The 21,675-nt window shown below is 42.1% G+C and overlaps 1 protein-coding gene across 2 annotated transcripts in view; it reads left to right on the plus strand.

Annotated features, from left to right (window-relative positions):
* Positions 1-3,120: 3,120 nt before the first annotated feature.
* tbx15 (T-box transcription factor 15) overlaps positions 3,121-21,675 on the plus strand; it is a 30,335-nt gene continuing 11,780 nt past the window's right edge. Inside the window, exons 1-4 of one of the 2 annotated variants that reach the window (XM_026296455.2) lie at positions 3,121-3,641; positions 9,694-9,901; positions 12,621-12,722; positions 19,711-19,882. In XM_026296455.2, coding sequence (XP_026152240.1) covers positions 3,455-3,641; positions 9,694-9,901; positions 12,621-12,722; positions 19,711-19,882 — 669 coding nt within the window. In that variant the 5' untranslated portion in view covers positions 3,121-3,454. The remainder of the gene's footprint in view (positions 3,642-9,693; positions 9,902-12,620; positions 12,723-19,710; positions 19,883-21,675) is intronic. The other variant, XM_026296456.2, reaches the window with a different exon arrangement.

Consider the following 21,675-nt stretch of genomic DNA (forward strand, 5'->3'; position numbering starts at 1 on the left):
GCTGTAAATCACAGCGACCTGTTGGGACCGCAGCCTTATGACAAATACACGTGTCTGTTACAAGGGCGACGGCGTAACTGAACCGCTTTACGCGCAGGAGTAAAAACTTTAAATCCAGTCATAATAAATGTTATTTTGTAAAGAAAACAGTGGTAAATTGAAGTGGGGTCACATGGAAACAGCTGCAGTCTGACTACAGATAAAATAAATGTAAAATAAAAGGCTTTTTAGTGGAGCAGAAGAGGAAACTATAACCTAAAGCCTCTTAACCTTGACGCATTACAGCTGTTTACTCACGAACATACTGGTCTGTGTGAGACTGTAAATCCCCAATCAAATGGCATTTTGTGTTTTATCGTTGTTACCAATGAAAAGCAATGAGGTTCATTTAGGCTGTAAATCCAAATGATGCTTTTAGGCCGAGGAGCTGAAAGGAATCAGAGAAAACCACTTATAAAATAATTGTTTTTAATTTAATAAGTTTGTCAAAGGATCAGAATGTAGCTGTAATGTTTCCTCATATAAGATCAGTCTAAATTATAGGTTTACCCGGTGACCCTCTAAATCTTTATTGTTGATATGAACCTGTATCCAGGTCTGAAATACATTTCAAAAGCTCTTATTTTGTAATCAAATGACCGGCTTTAAAAAGAAGTTGGTTTCTTTTTGCGCACACGATCGGGTCTTTAGTTCTGTCTGTCCAATAAGATGAACTCTGACCTCTTGGTCATCACAGAAATACACAATTGAACAACACTAACATTTATTTCACGCCTGAAAATAAGCGCCTGGTGAGTTCAGGCTCCTCTCTGTGTCTGCGGCTCCTGCAGTTGCTCTCGCACTATATTTAGAGCTGAAACTGCCCCGGGACCCGCTGTCACTTCGGAGGCTTTTCGGTCTCCTCCTCTTTTACTAATTGAATATTAACGATGCGTTGGGGCGTTTCCGCCCACCGTCCACGTGTCTGCGTGGGTGGATGAGGTCAGAAAACAAAGGCCCCTCGGTGGGAGGTCGGGATTATGAGCCTGTGTTTATGTGTAAAGACTCTAAGGAGCCCTCAGTTTGGTAAGATCCAAAACACGTTTATCAGTGATTCTACTGGGAGTCAGAAAGTGTGTGAGAGGAAACGTGAAGGAAGGGAAGCCTGTAAAACTGTGCCACACAAACCTCTGGACGTGTCCGTGTGTGATTCCGCTCAGATTTGTTCCTCATGCTTGAGTTTTGGGTGACTGAGATGCCATCGAGGCTATAATTAGGATCAAAACAGCAAACAGTTGGTTTTAGTTTTTAACTGCTGGTGTGTAACGAGTTTCATCCCACACTGATTTAGCCTCCACACACACGCACACATAGGCAGAATATTTTCTGTGCCACAGCTTTACGCACAAGTTCCCTCCAGCCAAATCACAAACGCACGGAACAAGAAAAGAGTACACACTTTATAGCTGCTAATATTCATACTGAGTCAAAGTCTTTGTGCCTCCACAGTCTCACAGTCTGGTGGTCAATTAGTTTTAAACTCATCATCAAGCGACATTATTTTCTCCGGAAGCGTCAGACATGTCAATAATTTCTGCTGCGTCGATCTCGACAGAAAAATGTTATAAACCTAATAACGCTGCCGGAAGTCACTTCCTTACACCAAGTGTCAGCTCCAAACCACCGATTTATGTGACCTTTAATTCTGAACAGTTTGTTTGTTTTTCAAATAATTTGCTTTCTTTTTCATTTGTTTGCAGTTTTGTAGTTTGCAGTTAGTTATAATCCAGTTTTGAGAGTCGCTGTGTTTACCAGGAGGTGACTACAGGCCGCAGCCTCTCCAGGATAAAACCTGCAGACTCCTCTGCGCCTTCTTCCTCACTGCGTCGTTGAGTCTTTGACGGGAAACGTGTGAAACAATTTTTTTTTTCTCTGCGATTGAAACAAATCAGCGATTTTTCCCTCTGGATCACAGGTGGTTCCGTTTCTAAACAGCGGGATCCTGTTCGGTCACTGATCAGGTTTTACCAGCTTTATTATTATTATTACTAATATTATTGTTGTTGTTATTGTCTTTTTATTTAATTTGTCTTATTATTTAATTTGAATATTTAATAGTAGTATGCATTATTGTATACGCACATTATTATATACATTTACTTGCACATTGGAATAAGTCTTTCCTGCGTTAGAAAAAAAACCTATTATCAATTATTTTATCGAATAATCATTGGATTGAAAGTGTCATTTGTTTCACCACTGATTTCCCCAGTGGCTGTAAATTGTCTGAGTAATATTTCTAAATAACATGTTAGTTTAGTGTTAAATAATTCATTTCAAATAAGGAGAGGTGGAGACCTAAATGTTAAACTAAAAGTTATTATATTGTTAATGTTTGTTAATGTTCTCCATCTACAGTGTCCAAACAGCTGGATCTGTATCATTTCTGTATATTTCTGCAGAGCCGCTGAAATAAACGCTCAACATGCAGAGCTGCCGGATTTCACTTGCTAATCTTCTCGTTCCTTTTTGTGTCCGAGCATGCGGGTCCGAGCGCAGCCCACCTGCTGCAGCTCTGCTGGGGCTCCTCAGCTGTCGGCGACACAATGAAGCTGTAATGTGGCTTCTCCTGCAACGCGCCCTGCTAATGATGGAGTCAGACATAGTTGGTGAAAACGCAGATACTAAAATGACTTTGGGAAGTTCGCCATGAACTTGGGGCCTGGCACCACAGCCCCAAACCTGGATCAGCTTTAGGAAGAGAAGAGTTAAGCTTCAGGATGTGGGAGCTAAAGAGGGGGACTCAGCAGGACCGGAGGGCCCAGTACATGCATCATTAATCTCAACCTGACACAGATTTATTAGTGAATACGTCAGTTCAGGGGGAAATCTGACATTAATGTGTTTTTTGGTACAATGAGACAAAAAAACGTCTTTTAATGTATTTTCATTGGGACACATCAGGCAGTCGGTTCATTAGCTGCTGCAGATTGCTGACGGTTCCTCTTCCAGGACGCGCGTCTCCCTCCGCTGTCATTGGACGAAACGCTTTGTCTTGCTGTCTCCTCTCACTTTTCATTGGACGCGCTGGTTTGACAGGACGCTGGAGGGCCGCCCTCTGCGCCTGGAAAAAAAACTCCTCCAGAAGCGAGTATCAATCAGAGAGAAGTCAGGGGGCAGAAAGAGAAAAAGAAAGACGCGGAGTGGAAGGACTGAGAGACGCGCAAAGCGGCAGACCGCATCAAAACGATCAATCCTCCCGGACTTGATCTCACGCGCAGCCAGGATGGCGCAGTCAGTCCTCAAAAGTTTGACGCGGCGTTTCTAGTCACAGTTGGGATTACTTTGGACACTTGGTGAGTGTGCGCCCCGCTGTAAACACTGACGTGTGCATTTTTTTATTGGTTCGCTTCACTGCTCTGGACGGACGCAGTGGGTTTTTCGCCGCGTCCCCCATCGGGTGGATTTGAGAGAAATGAGTGAGAGGAGGCGATCTGCCGCAGCTCTGAGCTCTAGAGCCCACGCTTTTTCCGTGGAAGCCCTGATCGGCTCCAACAAGAAGAGGAAGCTCCGGGGCTGGGAGGAGAAGGAGCTGGAGTTGTCCATGGAGAGTCTCGCCGCGGACGGAGAGGATCCGGCGCACTGTCTGGATATGGACCCGGGTCAGTGCGCAGACATGCACCACACCTCTCAAGTGTCCGGATCCCCGTTAAATCTTTGCAGCGCAATAAAAACCCACGAGTCCTGAGTCAAAACATGGCTCCACTTTTCAGTGTCCCAACCCACGACAGGGCGCGTAGCTATGAGCTCCACGGTCTCGATGTGAACGTGGAGTTTTATCTTAGAGGGAGATTCAGGTCAGTGATTCCGAACTGCAGCGCTGACACAGCAAGAAGAAAAGATTTGCTGCGGTAGATGCAGCTTTCAGGCCTGATGCGTTTAGTCCTGCAGAGAAAAACATGCGTGCTGCTCCACTGTCAGCAGCATGACACACAATACACATCAGGAGCCAACCGAGCTATCCAAACAGATTTTATGACTCGGCGTCAGGCCAAAGGCCGTGGCGGGTTGGTTAGTCCAGGTTCTGACTCCGGACTGGTGGATCACGCTGACACAAAACATTCACCTCAACACTTTAACCAGTTGAGTCAAAGTTGTGCTGCTGTTTGGACGCTGCTTTTCAGCATGAGTCTGGCTGCTGGTTTGCAGGGAGGCCTCGGCTTCGGTGGTCAGGCATGAAGCTAATGACACAAACTGCAGATACTTTTTCATTATATTGTCCAGTGCTAAGAAATAAGACGCTGCGCCACGAACACACCTTCTTATATTTACTATAAGACAACGCTCATACGCCTTTTAAAGAAAAGCTGTGTGGTTAGTTTAAAGATGTCATGTAAAATCAACAATCGTCCAACCACCGCGTAAAATGTGAATCAATCCTGCTCCGTAACAGGACACGAGTAAAAATCACATAAAACAAAAGATTTAGTTAAATTTCCAAGAGAAACAAAGATAAATTAAACCTTGTTTTTATTGAAATGCATCAAAATAAATGACCAGTTGTGGAAGTCGAGACAAAAACAGAAATATTCAGTTGTTTTATTCAGATTTCTTAAAAAAAAAGCCACTTGGCAAACGGACATTTTTTGCAACAACTACAAATTTTATGTGACTAAGTACGTTTGTGTTTTTGAAATTCAAGGCGCTTTTGCGGCTTAAACGCTGCTTGAAAATACAAGCCACAATATTATTGTTGTGCAGTAATTAATTTCTGGTGTCATTAAATGTTCTGGCTGATCCATCTGAAACCAGGTCAGGGGATTTGAGCGTTTGCTTCGCTTTGAGCTTCGTTTTTAATAAACAGACTGATGAGCAGTTTCCACTCCTGCCTGAGACAAAGATTTAAAACGTCTTTCTTATTGAAGTCAAGATAATTAAGTCCAAACAATGTTTAAACGCATCGCTGAAGTCCAGTCGTCTTTTTGCAAAATTTGGGATTTCTTGAAAATGAGTTTTCCTGTTGAGGACTCAAAAGAAATGATGATGATATATTTAATTTGGCTTGAAAGAGACAAGTCCCAGTATCTTACAGCTCATTAAATATCGTAGAGATGTCAAACCAGGCAGGGATGAAACTGTCTCAGGCCAGCGCCGGGCCCGCTGCCTGCTGCAGTCTGACCTCCGGGGCGCAGCGTCTTTACGCACGGCTCCTCTCCGGCGTGACATTGCGAGTGATTGAAAAGCAAAGGAGAAATTTGGAAAGTGAAGTAAATTACAGAGTAGTTGTTGTTATTTCAATATATATGTTTGTAATTAGGCCTACTGTGTTTCTGTGGCAAACGTATGTGTGTGTGTGTGTGTGTCTGTTTAAAACGCTCAGAGACAACAACAAAAATCAAACCTTAGATATTAAAGAACCCAGCAGTCATTTTCTAATCTTTTTAGTTTCGTGGGGCTGAACAGTTTTTCTGCTCAGCGTCTCCAGATTTTGTCCCGGGTAATTTCAGGATTTGTGGCTAAATGAAGAAGTGAGTTCCAGGGCCGCCCTTCCCCTTATTCCCAGCCCCCAGCCCCCAGCCCCCACCCCCCTCCGGTCCCACTCATTAGCAGGCGGGTTCCTGGCAGGTTCAGCGGGTCCTGATTGGGTCCTAAAGCCTCCGCTTTGGCGCGTCGGGCGGCGGTGACCTAGAACAGCGAGTCTCTGTGGTCAGATTATGTGGTTTTAGAGGAATCCTTAACGGACTGATTTTATTTTTTTATTCAACTCCTGGCGAGGCTGGAAGCCGGCTGCTCGTATAACACGTTTATTAGGCTGAAAGACAAGGGCAGGACTGAGAAAAGCACAGGCTCACATTTAAAAGCTGAAGAGTTCAGTTAGCACAGAAAAAATAGTTTTGTAGGCCTGACAAACTACTACAACCACATCTCCATAATATTTACCATTTCAGACACCAGTTACAAGTTACATCCAGTATAACCTCACATATAGCGCCATTTATCAAAGGCCTGTCCCAAGTGTGATTTCCAAGATCACACTTCTCGCTTTTACGCACAGATTACGCACAACGTTAACACGTTTCACTGGACAGCTGCTAATTCAAATCTATCAGGATTATTGTGAAATAATATACTGAAATTATTCACTGCTCCTCCTCTTCTCTGAGCAGTGACCTGTCAGGTGAATATGCGGGCTGATTAAAAACTGATGTGCACATGAGCGGGCTTTTAGTTTTAACTTTTGCCCTTTTGCCCGAGTCTCGATCCGTGTGGAAACAGGTGCTGTCACTGTGTGGATCAGGTTCCTCGGTGATTTCACGGTTTGTAAAATGTTTCTGTTCGCTTCAGAAATCTTCTGCCACTCCATTAATTAAAACAACTTCCTGGATAAATGCTAAACTTCTATGCGTCCACGAACTTTCTCATTTGTGAACATCTTGCATCTTTAATATCCGCTTTAAATGTCCCCTTAAAAAGAAAAAAAAATATTTCCACACGGTGAAACAAACAACAGGCTGCGCTTCTGTATCTGCTTTAGGCTTCACTGAATGCATGTCTTATATTAAAAACCAAGAGGAAAAACTTTCTATTGCCACACAACATCAAATGGAAATAGTGAAGAATAAGACAAACGTTTTTCGAATCCTTGTTTAATCAGTGTCTGTTTGGAAAATTGAAATATGACTAGTTTGAATGCACACCTTAAAAAGAAATTAATTGTGGAAGTTCCCCGAGTTTAAAATGTGATTCCACTTTTTTAATAAAGAGCCATGTGAACATGTGAAGAAAATTAATTTTAATCCATGTAAAAAATGAGATTTGCTCTCCCTAAAAAATGAATGAATCAGAATTTTATTCAGGATGGGTGTCCATCATAAACAGTTTTGTCTTAGGGTATTTGTGTGTGAGACCCTGTGCTCCCCAGCAGCTGTTTGGTGCTGATGTGAGTGTGAACTGTGACACAAGGTCGATTCTGATGTGCAGCACGGACTTGATTAAATTCAGACCCTGCACTGGCCTAATATGGATCGTTTTAATGAGGCCTGGCATGAACTGATTTGGAGCCTTCAACCGCAAAATACAAGCCCCAAGTTTATGTATGTATATACAGTGTGCGTGTGTGTGTGTGTGTGTGTGTGCAAAGCTAACCACAGCAGATGTCAGGGCAACGTTCAGCTGAGTGGACAAATTTTTTTCTTTTATAAATGTCAGTTTTTATTCAAAAAAACTGAATGAAGCTTCAAATGAGAAACTAAACTCGATGCTGTGTGTGTGTGTGTGTGTGTTGGGCTGAAATCTTAACCTGTTAACTTCAGTTTTAATGTTTTCACTTTGGAAATGAACTGACTTCAGGCCTGATCTTCAACTCTGAATTCATACAAAAACCTGGATATAGCTGGTGTTAGTGTGTTTGTCTGGCTTAAACGTGTGTGTGTGTGTGTGTGTGTGTGTGTGTGTGAGGCTGGTGAGTGGCAGAGGACAGGTCCTTCAGTCTGTTGACAGGGTGACCAGTTTGACAGGCTCCTGCCTGGCTGCTGTTTCCCTCCTCTGCATCTCGGACACATTCCTGCCAAATTATCTAATTGTATCGGGCAGCTCTCGCTGTCTGGAATGCATCTGTTTCCTCTGAACGCCTACGTTTCACACACCAACCGTTAACATCCACTTTTAGATGCCTATAGCAGACATGGAGCTGCTCAGTGTGGCTTTTCAGGCTTTTGCAAATATTTAAGCAATTTTTATTTTCGGTTGCCAGAAATGTCACATTTCTATGCAGCGTTAAATCTTCTTCTTGTCTTAGCTGCTTTTAGATCATGATAAAAACTTCCCTGTAACCAGACTAATGACACTTCTTTAGATTTACAGCCACACTCAGCCAGAGGAGACTAATTTTAGACCTTTAAATGAAAAATTCACAATTACTAAACCTTAAATGACAAAAATAAATGCCACTGTGGATTTAACAACTTACATTCTGGTTAGGGTTAGTCCAGTCATGGTGGACAAATGTATTTAACGTGTAAATGATCCACTAATATTCAGCTCTTTGCCTGCTCCTGATGGCGACTGCAGCGCCTCTGTCCTCTGCTGGAGTGACTTTACTCCTGTACCGTGTGTATTTCATGTGAACTGGCAACATCCCCATAAAAATCAGGCCTCACTCTATCAGAAAGTAAAATTAAACGTCTTCTGTCTGCGTGATCTAGTCTTATTGCAGGCATCAGAAGGTTGCATTACCGCAGTGCAGACTTTTGTGCAGTTTCTTTCATAGGGATCAGAGCCATCTGTCTTGTCCTCGTCCTTTCACACCATGTGTAATAAGTGTTTTTATGGAGAGCGAGGGGGCAGCTGACTGACTGACGGAGTGGCCGAGTGTGCGTCTGCATGTGTGTGAACAGTTAAAAGGAGAAGACGGGAAGAGAAATCATGTGTGACAGTCCTCGCTGGCTGCACTGACACTGGAAGGATCTCCCAAGAAGATGATGGAAATTCTGTTTCTCTGTGGTCATCACTCCCCTCGCCCCCTCCTCCCCCCCGTGCTCCTCCTATCTCCTTGCTCCTCTCCCTGCTCCTTTCCAGCGGGGTTGGCTCGGCCTGAGCTGCAGCGGTTTCACCTGGGAATCTGTCCAGTCCCTCGGCAGCTCTGCATTTGCATAACCATATTTGTGTGCCCTTAGTCTGCCAAGTCAACCTCTTTGTGTCAGGGCCCTCAATAAATAATACATTATTAGATAGTAGACTTTTATTTTTGTGGTGTTGGAGGGCAAAGGATTTCTGAGAAAAGTAAAATAAGCTCTAAATGTGCTGAACTCATGAGCGTTTTATCAGGGAAAATTGCAATTCTGAGGTGCAGGCCATGAAAGTTTTGCCATCCCACCTGGAAAAAGTATCATACATTTTGATATTTAATCCCAAATGGTTTTCATTTTATTTTTAAATAGCATCACATGTGTGTTGAGTAACATTTAAAGGTCAGATTCAAAAGGGATATTTAGTTATTTGATGTTTTGAAGTGGTTGGATGTAGAAACTGGTGTGATCTGTAATTTCCTTTTTCACTTTAAAGTTTTTGAGATTAAAAATACTTTGTAGATATCAGTGAATGTGGTGAACAGAGAAATGGTGGAAACACTTTTAAAACATTTAGATTCTCCAAACTCACCATTTCAAAAGTCTTTCAGGATTGTGGGCGTAGGATTGTTAGATGTTCCTGTTATTTTGTCCACCCCCCTGTGGCGGAGACAGTGAGGCTGCCGGTTGAAAGTGAAGAGGAGGCTGAGGTCATCCTGGTTGGTGTCTGGGAGCTGGAGGCTCAGACGGGTGGAAACCTCTCCTGTAGGTCTGGATTTGTGTCAGCGTGTATCTGTGTTGAGGACTGAAGGACCAGTCTGTGAAACCTGGTCCAGGAGGAGCATTTGAGGGGAAACTTAATTTGCTGAACGTTTCCCATCGGGATTCTTCATTGTGTGGCCTAATTTAAAATTTAATATTTTCTTCATCGCATTTCAAAGGTTTCATGCAGCATTTACTCTGCTTTTGACATCAACCCAGAACTCCACGAGGAGCCGAGCCAGACTCTCCAAGCTGCAGACGGCAGGTGATTTGGAGGCAGCGGGGAGAACCGCCGCCCTCCGCCGTGCCAAGTTTCCTGCCTAAAGCGTATTGGTTCCACTGTTTCAGAGCTGCCTTTTCAACATCTTCCTCATTTTCCCCTCAGACTCGGAGGCGAGTCCCGGTTCGGACGGAGAGGGTCTGGCCGAGAGGACGTCGTGCTCCTTTGGCTCGTCTGCTGATCTGGCCCCCGGCCCCTGCGAGCCGTCGCCCTCGGCCTCCATGGAGGACATCCAGGTGGAGCTGCAGTGCGCAGACCTGTGGAAGCGCTTCCATGACATCGGCACAGAGATGATCATCACCAAGGCGGGCAGGTAGGCTAGGACACACACACACACACACACACACACACTGTTGCTGGAAGTGGCACATGAGGTTTACGTGCGCCAGACTCTGCGCAAATATGCGTGAAAGACGAATTACACGTTCATGCGCAACGCAATTTCTATGCTCAGACGGTAAAGTGCGCTCCTTACCAAACACCGTGAGAATTATATATGAAAATAATTTCTTATAAAGTAAAATTATAACCCACACTCAACATTGTGGACACGCACACACATCAGTAGGAGCTCCATTGTTTCTCTCTCTCTCACACACACACACACACACACACACACACACCTCTGCGCGCACTTTTGGAGGGTGTTAATGTGTTGCACATGCAGGCCGCTGTGGTGTGTTCAGGCCTCCATGACGCGGTGGGTTATTCCTGATGTCGGGGAATGAGCAGAGCTGGTTCTAATTAATTTCTCTCTAACGTGTTCCGGGTTTTCTCGCTCTCTCGGGCCAACAGTCCAAATCCAGAGCGAGCGCACAGGTTGACCCGCTGATCCTGCAGGAAGGACCTCTCCCCACAGTCGGCTCTGTTCACCCGGGGCCCCGAACATTTCCTCCTCTGTTCACATCAATCAGCAGAAACGATATCGGGCTCAACGCTGCGTCATTTCCCCCCGACAGAATCTTCATTATCATGTTGAAAGTGAACGCTGGCAGTGAGGTCATTATTTACATTTGGAGCAGTTTGCTTGCAGGAAAACTATTTATTGGATCAAGAGTTCGGTGACTATAGCGGCTGTTTTTAAAGGCTGTGACGCTGCAGTGAAGTAGCACTGAATGAATGATCTCATCCGTCTTTCCTTTGTACTTAATAACCAGGAAAATTGACTTCAGGAACTTGATAACATTTATTCTGCTTTATTTCTTTCCCAGTGGATTTCTCCTCCAAATCGGTCCAGCTCTGTCCCGACCCATAACGCGCTTTGTACGCACGATATTTCTTGCTGAATAGTTAAAAATAATGGATTCATAGGAGACTTTATTTATTAAAGCCGGAGAAACTCAACTCGGACTAAATACAACACTGAATCATTTAATTTAGCTTTTTAATTCTTGTATTAAATGTATTACATTTCTGCGGTATATTAATATATTTTATTAAACCTGATTTTTTCTTTTCCTTTTTTTCTGCGCGCCTTGAGATGGAACCAAATCTTTTCTCTCTGTCTTGACTTCAGATTGAAATCAGCTCTAACGTCGCCCTCGTCCTCTGCTCGTTATAAACTACACTCGGCTGCTTTTATGAATTGGGTTTAAATTGGTAATCAGCTCATAAATGGAGCAGCAATCAGTTTGCGCTGAAGCAGAGTGAATGCGGACGCGACCGTCACCGTGTGCACTTCACGGCCTGCTCATAATAAGCCCATAAATCCAGAGAAGGGAAGCAAGAAAACAGGCCTCGTTTCTCATTAGGCAGGCCCGGATTTACGACCTTTAAATGAAAAAGGGAAAATACAGCGTTTGAAGTGCAAAAGGAGGAATTAAGTTTAAAATGTCTCCCTCTTAATATAAATACCTTCTTTTAATAAAGGAGCGGTTTTTCCTCGTTAGACAGTTTTTCATGAGGTTTGCATCAATAAAAACGGGAGGAGGTGGATGATGATGATGTTTCTGTTCATTTGATATAAATTACATTTCCAAATCCACCATTAGGATAAATAAAAACATACATTTCAACAGCTGAATTATTTTAAATCCCTGCAGTGTAAAGGTCAGAGGTCAAATATTTCCCTCCACTGGAAAAATAGAATTTACAGAAACATTCAAAGACATAAAATGATAAACTTTTTCACTTTATGAAAAGAGCTGCACGACATATTGTTATAGATATATTTTTTATAAACTCTCAGACTCAGAACTGACACATCTTCTGAAATAAAAGTCATTTTATTAAATACTAAAACCCAAAGATGAAAAATCCTCAAACACTGAGCTCAAACTAACCAAAAGCTTCATCTTCTCTAAATAAATGAGCTGAAACTGGAGGAGCCTGAAAAATCTGACAGTCGACCTGAAAGGAAGAACTGACAAAGAATCAATATCAGTAATATTTTAAAAATCTTCTGCCATATATTTATTTTTCATAGTTTTAATGACGATGTAAAATGAGTCTGCTTGCTGTTTACACACCTCTACACACACACACACACACACACACTTGTTTACAGACGGAAAACAAAGAGAGACTTTTCTGTATTTATATTTCAAAACATTTGGGAGCTGAAGTTTTTGCACGATGACGACTTAGCTGCAGTTTAGTCGTTTGCAGCTAAATGTCAGTCACTGTGATCATGTAACAGGATGATGAGGTCTGAAAGCAAGTGTCAGTGCTGCATCTGCAATAATTAACACTAGTTCATCATCATAAAGGTCCAGCTCCTTCGCTCAGAGTGAAGGATCTGCAGCTTATAAGATCTTTGTCTGTTCTACCAGGCTGTTTCCCAGCGTGTCCTCCCTGACCACAGCTGCAGAAATCTGACTTTTGTCTGTGCATGTTTTTAAATTCTCTTGAATTAATGAATCAGATATACAGCTGATGGCCTGGTTACAGTGGAGAGTCTTGAGATTTACCTGTGAAGGTGATGTTTGGGACACTTGTTACCTTCAGAGGCATTTATTTCTATTTTTATTCCAGTAGCTGCAGGACACGGTCAGACATGTTTTTTTCAGTCTGTGCTGCTTCTCTCCCTTCAGGAGGATGTTTCCTGCCATGCGTGTCAAGATAGCAGGTCTGGACCCTCATCAGCAATATTACATCGCCATGGACATCGTGCCTGTGGACAACAAGAGATACAGGTACTGTCATCACACACAAATACATATTTATTTGTTTTTACACATTGTTAGGTATGTTTCTTACTTTCAATGAAGAAATGAGTGAGTTTCTAAACGGACCACTGCTAAACCAAAATTATGTGTGTGTGTGTGTGTGTGTGTGTGTGTGTGTGTGTATATAGAGGGTTACTGTCCAATAATGGTCTACATTTTGTTTCTGGTGCTTTTCAGCCACAAGAATTAAAACTGTGGTGAAAATGCTGAGTAAATGTATTTTTTCACAGGCATATAAAAATGTGAAATGTACAGATGTTTTACACCAGCACCGAGGGGGGTGGGGGGGTTGGGGCGTTTGGCCACGTCAGTCTGAAAATAGCAGAGTAATTCTTCAGAATTCCTTTTAATAAATGCACAGCTGTACATAATATGCACATACACATATATCTGCATGTGCAAATATATGAGCAAGCCTCTGCTGCAGCTGGACACAAAGCCCTATTTTCCTGGATGAGTCTCAAATTTTGAAACGAGGATAAACATTATGACCTAGTTGGATTGTTCACATCTTCATGCCATTTCTCATGTCGGATTTGTACGTAACAGGATTTGGATAGAACAAAAATATTCCAGCCTCCATTTTTCACATTTCTCATAATTGCTACGAGACTGCTGCGATTTTCTCGGCAATGCATTAAAACTAGTTACTCCCATCATTTGCATCCGTGAAGCCAAGTGAAAGTGATTAAAGTGTGCATGTGCTGGAGGAAAGCTTGAATGTGATGGATCTCTCTGGATATGCAATAAGACTGATATCCTGGCCCGCAGCACTAGTCCCTGAAGCCAGAGTCCGAGAGGGAGATTGAAATGTATTCATCATCCACTGTCCGGGCAGCAGAGCCAGAGCTGCCTGCAAATAGGATAACGCTCAACTTTCAGGCCTAATGACGGAAATGGGGAAAAAACCAGGTCAAGATTTCTGAAAGAATTTGCTGCACACGTACCATGAAATGAAGATGATGAGAATGGCTGAAGGTTACCTGCAGATTCAGTGCAGGTTCAGACTGTTACTGTGTGTGATGAAGTGTTAATGTGGCAAGTAACCCAGGGCCTGCCTCATTTCACCAAAAGCAGAGATGTTTCAGTCCTTGTAGCCTCTGACTTATTTACCCTGCTGCTCTCAGCCTCAAGTGCTCCGGTTCATGCTAAAAATCCAAATGTAAAATACTCGACTGAAAACTGGAACCAAATGATCCAAATTCAAAATACGGAAGAAATGAAGCCTGCTGTTACGTCTGCATTTGATTGGCAACAGTTTTAATATAATAAGTCGTAATTTTTTATGCTGTTTGTTTATATTTTTAACACACATAAAACAAACCGCATATGCATGTGAAAACCTTGTTTTCGATTAGCATCGTGTTTTAAATTGAATCGGGGTCTTTTACAACATTTCTTTTACTGTTGCAGGATTTTTCTACATTGGTTTTAATTGTAGAAAAGTATAAACTGCTTTGTTCGAATATTCCAGCTCAACGACACAGAAAAATAAATTTACAAAACAAAAAAAATCTGAAATTCTGATTAATAACAGAATCAACCAGTGATGCCCAGGAACACCTGACCTATTAACAACCATCACTGAAATATATATATATATATATATATATATACTCAAAATATGCTGAGTAGTAACATAGAGTTAACATAAGTTGAGTAACAAGTTCAGCTGAGTATCTGGTGTATCGGCAGCGTTTTAAAGGCTGACATGGCCTCTCTTGGCAGCTGCTGAGCATATTTTAAAGCAGAAAGTTCAATGACATAAAACATGTTTACAGGGAGTTCATTCTGTTTTCATGCGTTGCTATGTGAGAGCGAATATTTGATAAATAGCTGCTACAGATGCAGATTTATCCTCTGTCCCTCAGCAGAACAATCTGAGGCATCTTAGAAGGATATGGAGAGACAGCTCGTCCCCTCTCAGTCCACAAGTCAGATTTACTCAGGACAAAAAAAAACAGGCTTTTCAAAAAGAAATTCAAAATCCAAGTCTGAATTAAAAACAAGCGATTCATAAAAATAAAGCCTTTAATTCGAGCCGCCTGCATCTGTTATTTCATATTATTGTTTCCCACCAGCGTGTGCAGACGTTCTGCCACCTCTACTCGTTCTCCACCAGATCATGGAGGATTCCTAGAGGCCAGAAAAAGTTGTAAAATGAAAAAGGGTTTTCCTTCTGGCTGGGAGCTGGAAGCTGTCACTGGTGTGTCTCAACAGTCCTGGAGAGTTTTGGGGTCTGGAAATATGTCCTTTATTGGAGTCAACTTGCTTTACTTGGGCTCCCTGCCCCCTCTTTAGGAACGTCTCGTTGGTGCTGTGCTCATTAAATCTCCATCTATTTCTGCTGTTCTGCGTGGACAGTCACTCGGGTTGGTCTCAAACACCGATCCTTCCTCCAGCTGTGTGTCAGAGCATGCTGACGTTCACACACCAAGTGAAGTACCCGCACGCACAATTAGAAACATATTCAAAATGGATAAACACACACACACACACACACACATAACATGTTTTGTTATGCATTTCTAGCTTTAATCCAATTACACCCTCAAGCTGTAAACTTGAACTGGGCCTGTGCAGAAGTAAGGAAAGGGTTTTTTTAATCTATTTTTGTGAGGACATAAATCCATAAAAATACTAAGCACAGTCACTCAGGGTTGGAGTTTTTTTTAAATTCCCTTAAACCTCTATCCCTGATGTGCTGCATGTTGTTAACATGACTCTACCCTGACCTTAAACCCAACCCTGAGTCAATTTTCACACAGTAAACTCCAGCAGAAGTGAGGACCTGGAAGAAATCCAGCTTTTTATTCTTGAACTTTCTGTGTGAGAGCGTTTGGCTTTGTAGGTCTAGAAATAGAAGAACAGATACACTGTAGGTGCTCTCAATTAGAAACACATTCAATGGAATAAAAAGCAAAGAAGCACACCCACAGGCAATTGAATTATTGTATTAACCCTAACCTGCTTTATCCTAATCCCTTATCCGACAGAAATCCTGTAAACACTAATCCTTCTGACGTGTGGACTGAAATAATCAGAATTTATCTGTGAAGTTATTTGGTCTTTATAAGTATAGAAATTCAGAAACACACATGTTTACAGCAGAACTGATGGTATTTTCTTACAAACACAGATAACACACACACACACACACCAGTCAACCCTGAATGGTAATTCAATAGCAATATTTACTCTGTCAGTACAGTAACCCAATATACAGCCTGGGTATGGCAAGTGTATAAATGTGTGTGTGTGTGTGTGTGTGTGTGTGTGTGTTTATGTGCATGCCTGAATGTGTTTCAGTACACGTGTAATGAGCTGGGAACACACACACGCTGGCGAGCTGTTTGTGCTGTGTGTATTTCTGTATGTGGCTCTTTGGTCTTTCCGCGCCTGTGTTTATCTCGGTGGCTGTAACTGTGTGTATGTTAAAGAAGAAGAAGAAGAGATTGGACCGTGCACTGCAGTTCGGCTTTTGTGAGCCGTGTGCCCCCCTCCTCACCCCCCCATCTGTCCAGTAAGAGTGTCACATAAAGTCCAGTCTTTACTGATCGAGCCGGTGCCAGATGGCAGATTTATGGAAGATGAAAGCGAAGGGACTAATCAGATTTCCAGTCCTGTTTGGGGCTAAAGTTTCCTCGTTCCTTAACACTTTCCCTGCTACGCCGAGCGTAACCCTAAACAGCACGGCAAACAGGAAATTACAGAAACGCCTGCATGTATGTGTTAGTGTGTGTGTGTGTGTGTGTGTGTTAGTGCTGTGGTCAAATATCAGAGCAGTGTCTAGTGGTGTGTGTTTGCTAGTAGATTCAGTAAAAGTGTGAAACAGGTAGGTGAAGTCTTCTTTTTGTAGTTCAATGCCCCATAGTTCATTTTCTGACACTGAGCAAAGATATTTTCATGTTAGTATCAACCAGTTCTACATCTTTATGTTTTAAGTGATCTGCCTGGTTGGTAACAGGACTGTTTCTCTTTAACCAAAGCAAGGATCCAAGGGAAGGGGCTATTGTCTCTAAAATATAGATGGCTTATTGAACAGGCTTACTGGGCACAGGCCCAGGGGCCCAAGAGGTCAGAGGGAGGCCCCTAAAGCAGAGAACTGTGGAGGGACTCAAAAAAAAGATGCATAGCAACTTCAAAGAAACATAAAATGACTAAAACAAGACAGAAAACCTAAAAGACGACCAAATGAGACACAAAACAATAGAAATATGTGCAGAATAAACAGAAAAACAAATAAAACTGGACACAAAATGCTTTAAAACAGAAGCCAAACAACCACAAAAGACACAAACTGACTTCAGTTCCCTGGTTTTAGCTCAGTCTGAGTATCTGAGTGTAGGAGAGAAGGGAGGCCAACGTCTCATATTAAAATAAATCTGTCTTGGTTTGATTTAGGTAGCCAGTAGCTTTCGCCCAGAAGCTATGAGATATTTCTGTAATGTGTCAGCGACGAGGAGAAAAGGTTTGGTGGACGTGATGAACCTACAGAGAAATATCACCTGAAGCTGCAGGTCTATGTAACTTTACAAAGTTCTTGGCTGCAGCAGGCTGCAGCATTTTCACTGAACGACCTGTAAAAAAAACACTGTACACGACCTGCTCAGCACTTAAACAGCTGGCACAGTCTGTTTCCAGCTGGCTGGGGAAAATAGGAGCTGGTAGAGACCAAAAACGGAGCAAAAAGAGGGTGAATATTTGATTTACTTTTCTCATATGTAAACAACCACGTGTGTGTTTGCTAACAAGTTCACCGTATCAACAATTCATGCTCTGAACTTGTCTTTTCTGCCAAATAAAAAAAATTCAGATATTGCTGGAATTAAACTGAGTTTATATGTGTTTCTAATTTTTGTTTGAAATCAAGTCAGAATGACCAGCAACAACGATCATGTCTTAATGGACAAATAAACCTACAGAAAAGCTTCAAGTTAGGAAGCATAAATCTCTCACACCATGAAAAATGCAGAAACGCGACGCCACTGGGAGCTTAGTTGAGACATCAGACTGTTCCTGAAAATTTTACGTGCCTCCAGTCGGGGCTATTGAGTTGTATTGCACAGCTGCATTTAGTTTTAGCCCATGTTTGGACAAATGACAAAACAATAAAACACAATAGATGAAATATACAAAAAACAGAACTGTGCTGGTGAGAGTAAAGAAAAAAAAAAAACAAATGGTCTTATTAATGCATCTCACCATGTGGCTGCTACGAACCACGCAGCAAAATCTAATTCAGACATGAAGGTGGTGAAAACTGAATTCCTGTGATGCAACGTTGTCCTGTTATAAATAATGTAACATAAGGAAAAGCATAATATCATCCATATACCACAGTGTCTGCGTTATTGGTAGTGGGGAACTGGAAAACAGCCTTAAGCAAATGTCAAACCAGAGGGGCCATCAGCACCACTCTGTAATTTTGTGCTCAATCAGATAAAATGATCCTCCACATCGACCTCTACCAAGTTATGTCAGACTGGACAAATAGACTGACATCATTTCTTATGTCCAGGCTGACGGTGTTGGGGATTTGGGCTGACTTGAAGATGTCTTGAAGAACCTTTTCACTGAATATGTTAAAAACACACTAAGCTGTTGGTGTCGAGCTAACTTCACCTCCTACATGGCTCTACCAGAGGGTGTGTTCTCCAGCAACCCTCAAGTCGCCCCTGGTGCTTTTTAAATGTGAGCATGTATTTGTGTTCACTATGCTTTTTGTGGCAGAAAGAGGCTGAGTGTGTATTTTTGCCTGTATTTGAATGCACTTATACTTAGGTTTTATGAGTGTGTGTGTGTGTGTGTGTGTGTGTGTGTGTGTGTGACGGGGTGGTGCAGCCCTTCGAGGCTATAACAAAAGGACCAAATGAGAGTTTTGTCCATGTTTTAGGATTGAGTGATGACTTTGGCAGAGACGCTGCAGATAAAACACTTTCAACTGAGTGCAGGGCCAGAACTAAAGGCAAACAGCTGTGCTTCACACTCTCTCTCCTCCACTTAGTCTCTACCTCGCTCACCCATTCTTTTTCTCTCTCCTCTTCTGCTCATTTTCTCCCTTTTTTGATCTTTCTGTCCGTTGACTTGATCTTCTTGTTCTTCTCTGTCTCTCTTGATGGCACTGGCTGATGTTTCTCATCTTACGTCACTTTCTCTCTCCTTGCACCGTTTTCTTTCATTCTTTGTTCTTTCGTTTTTGTATTTTTATTTTATTGTCCTTCCATCCTTGTTCCTTAGCTCCTTCTTCTTCATCCTATTTATCTCATTCATGGTGTTAACAGTGCATACAGCACTGGGTAAAAGGGACTTTCTTTCTCCCTTTTGTTTCCCTGCTTTTTTCCCATTTTACCTAAACTCACACATAACAAATATTATGACTGTGCTTAATTGAAACGATGCAGCTGAATGTGTGGCTGCATATGGAATATTTTATCTTGCTCTTGAGAGACATTTTATGCACGATGAAGAAACAAAATGTGAGTTTTAAGAGCCGGTGTTGTGGCAACATGGCTGAGTGTTTGTAGTGAAAAACGCAGACTCGCTCGAGTCTGTTTGAAATCCAAACAGGACTTTTAATCACCCGTTCAGTCCTGAAGACCTCAGAGATTCAAATGAGGTTTCAAAACAGTGAAGTGAAGAGGGAACATGTGTCCTGGAGAGTTCAGGACCCCTCTGTGGAGCTAAAACATGATTAGAAAACACATTTGAAAGAGCAGAAGAGACTATTCATTGTTTTCATCATTTTATTATTAATTGATATTATTAATATAGTTGACAGCACTTTAAATGTAAAACTGCAGCAAGTTTTTTTTTATTGTGACCATGTCATTAATCTTAACTTCCTGAAAAGAACAAAAACACACTTCTGGTTTATAGTTTGAACTTCTGCTTTAGACAACCACAACAAAATACTGTACTAAGCTTTATCTTGTTTCCCCGTCTTGTCTTCCAGGTACGTGTACCACAGCTCCAAGTGGATGGTTGCAGGGAACGCGGACTCCCCGGTCCCTCCACGGGTCTACATCCACCCGGACTCCCTGGCGTCAGGAGACACCTGGATGAGGCAGGTGGTCAGCTTCGACAAGCTGAAACTCACCAACAACGAGCTGGACGACCAGGGACACGTAAGAGACTTCTTCTCTTTGTCTCCACAGCTTGTCTGCTGCCAGATGCTTTTACATGCGCGAACGTTTTGTTTTGCCAACGCTGTGTCTGTATATGACTCAAAAACACATTGAGATCTTTACATGTTACTTTTGTGTGGCCCCTGCACACTGCAGACCAAATATATTGTGCAAAGGTTTCCTAATGAAAAACTTTTAGGCTTTATATTACATTAGCTGCCTAAATTTCCGTCTCCGGTGCTGCTTTTATGCACTATTAATTCTGATTTCTCACATGACTGAAAGGCAACATAAGAGGAAATATCTCCACGCTAAGAAAGAGGAGAAACGATGAAAACATCAGATAGTTTCATGTTTCATATGTTTAAATGGTGAACGTGGGCTTTAATGCAGCTCACTTGTTTAATTAAACTTGTCGTATCATGTTAAAGCCTCTGCACCAACGGACCAATCAGGCGTCAGTGTGATAAAAACAGCTGTGATGTATTTTTTTTGTTTATTTTTGTGCTTTAAGCCTCATGACTCTCCACTGGGCTGCAGACAAAACTGCACTCACGTTTTTGGATAGAAGTGTTTTTGATGCAGCTTCATATTGTCATGACTCACGGAGCCACGAGTCTTTTCTTACTGCCCACACTTTCTGAGGATGGTCCACTCTGATTGAACACCATTATGTTTCTGTGGATCTATTGGAGGTCTGGGATTTGAACCGCTGCCCTTGTTTTCCTGGATAATATTCATTTCCTCCATTGCTCAGTAAAGCATTTTGTAATGAATCAGTTTTGTTAAAAGCACTTACCACCACTGAGCTAAAATTCAAGTCTGACCACAATCTGTCTGATTTACTGCCTTGCTTGTATCCAGTCAGTAAGAGAGGTGGTGAGCTAAAGTAAGTCTCCTATTGGTTCTTGGCTGCTCTAAATATGTGCTGTGGGTTTCATAGGTGAAATATTTAACTGTAACACAACAAGTTATACTACAGTTTGTCTGATTTACTGCCTTTTTTATGGACAATCAGCAAGTGGGCAGCAAACTGAAGTAAATCCTTTATCTACACGTCAGAGTTCTGTGTAGTTTAGAAATGGGTTTCATGGGAAAGGGACAATATTAGGCGAAGAGTTTGATTATTAGTGTTGATCGGCCCCTCATGTTTAAACTTAAATGACATGGTGAATGTCTGGTAAAATATTAAGCTAATGACTAAATAATTCATGTCAGAGTTAGTAAAGAGCACATCACAGCCAACAAGGAAACACTGGGCTCTACATTAACTGGGGAGTCTGATGATGTGTAAGTAAGAAAGCGTTTGCTAACATATTAATCATTTCATATCCAAGCCTTTCTCGTAGCTAATGTTGGGCCAGAGTAAAACGTGTAGTGAAAAGACAGAAGTGTCCCCATGGGGCCCCTTAGTGAGTGTTGGCCCTGGGTCAGCTGCCACCCTGCACCGTAATAAAACCTGCTATCGGCGGAGGATGTGTCCCTGTCAGCTTACTCTCATGTTTTCTCCGGGCTTTAGTGACCAGGAGTTGATTACTGCATCCTTAAGTGGAATAACACGCACACAATAATTTCATCACCAGCCACAGCTAAAAACCTTTAATGATAGTAAGAACACCCTGCTCACACTTCATTGTCTCTAAATGTTCTTGTTCTATTCTTTTCTTAGACCCTTAGTGAAATTAAACCTCATAACTCAAAGTTCACGATATAATGAAAAGCTACTGCAGTTTGCATTTAGTCTTTAGTTGGAATGAAAGCAGGTCTAGAAATGTCTCAGCTTTTATTAGCTG

This window comes from Mastacembelus armatus, chromosome 21 (genome assembly GCF_900324485.2).
Source record: "Mastacembelus armatus chromosome 21, fMasArm1.2, whole genome shotgun sequence".
In the NCBI taxonomy this organism is placed as follows: Eukaryota; Metazoa; Chordata; class Actinopteri; order Synbranchiformes; family Mastacembelidae; genus Mastacembelus; species Mastacembelus armatus.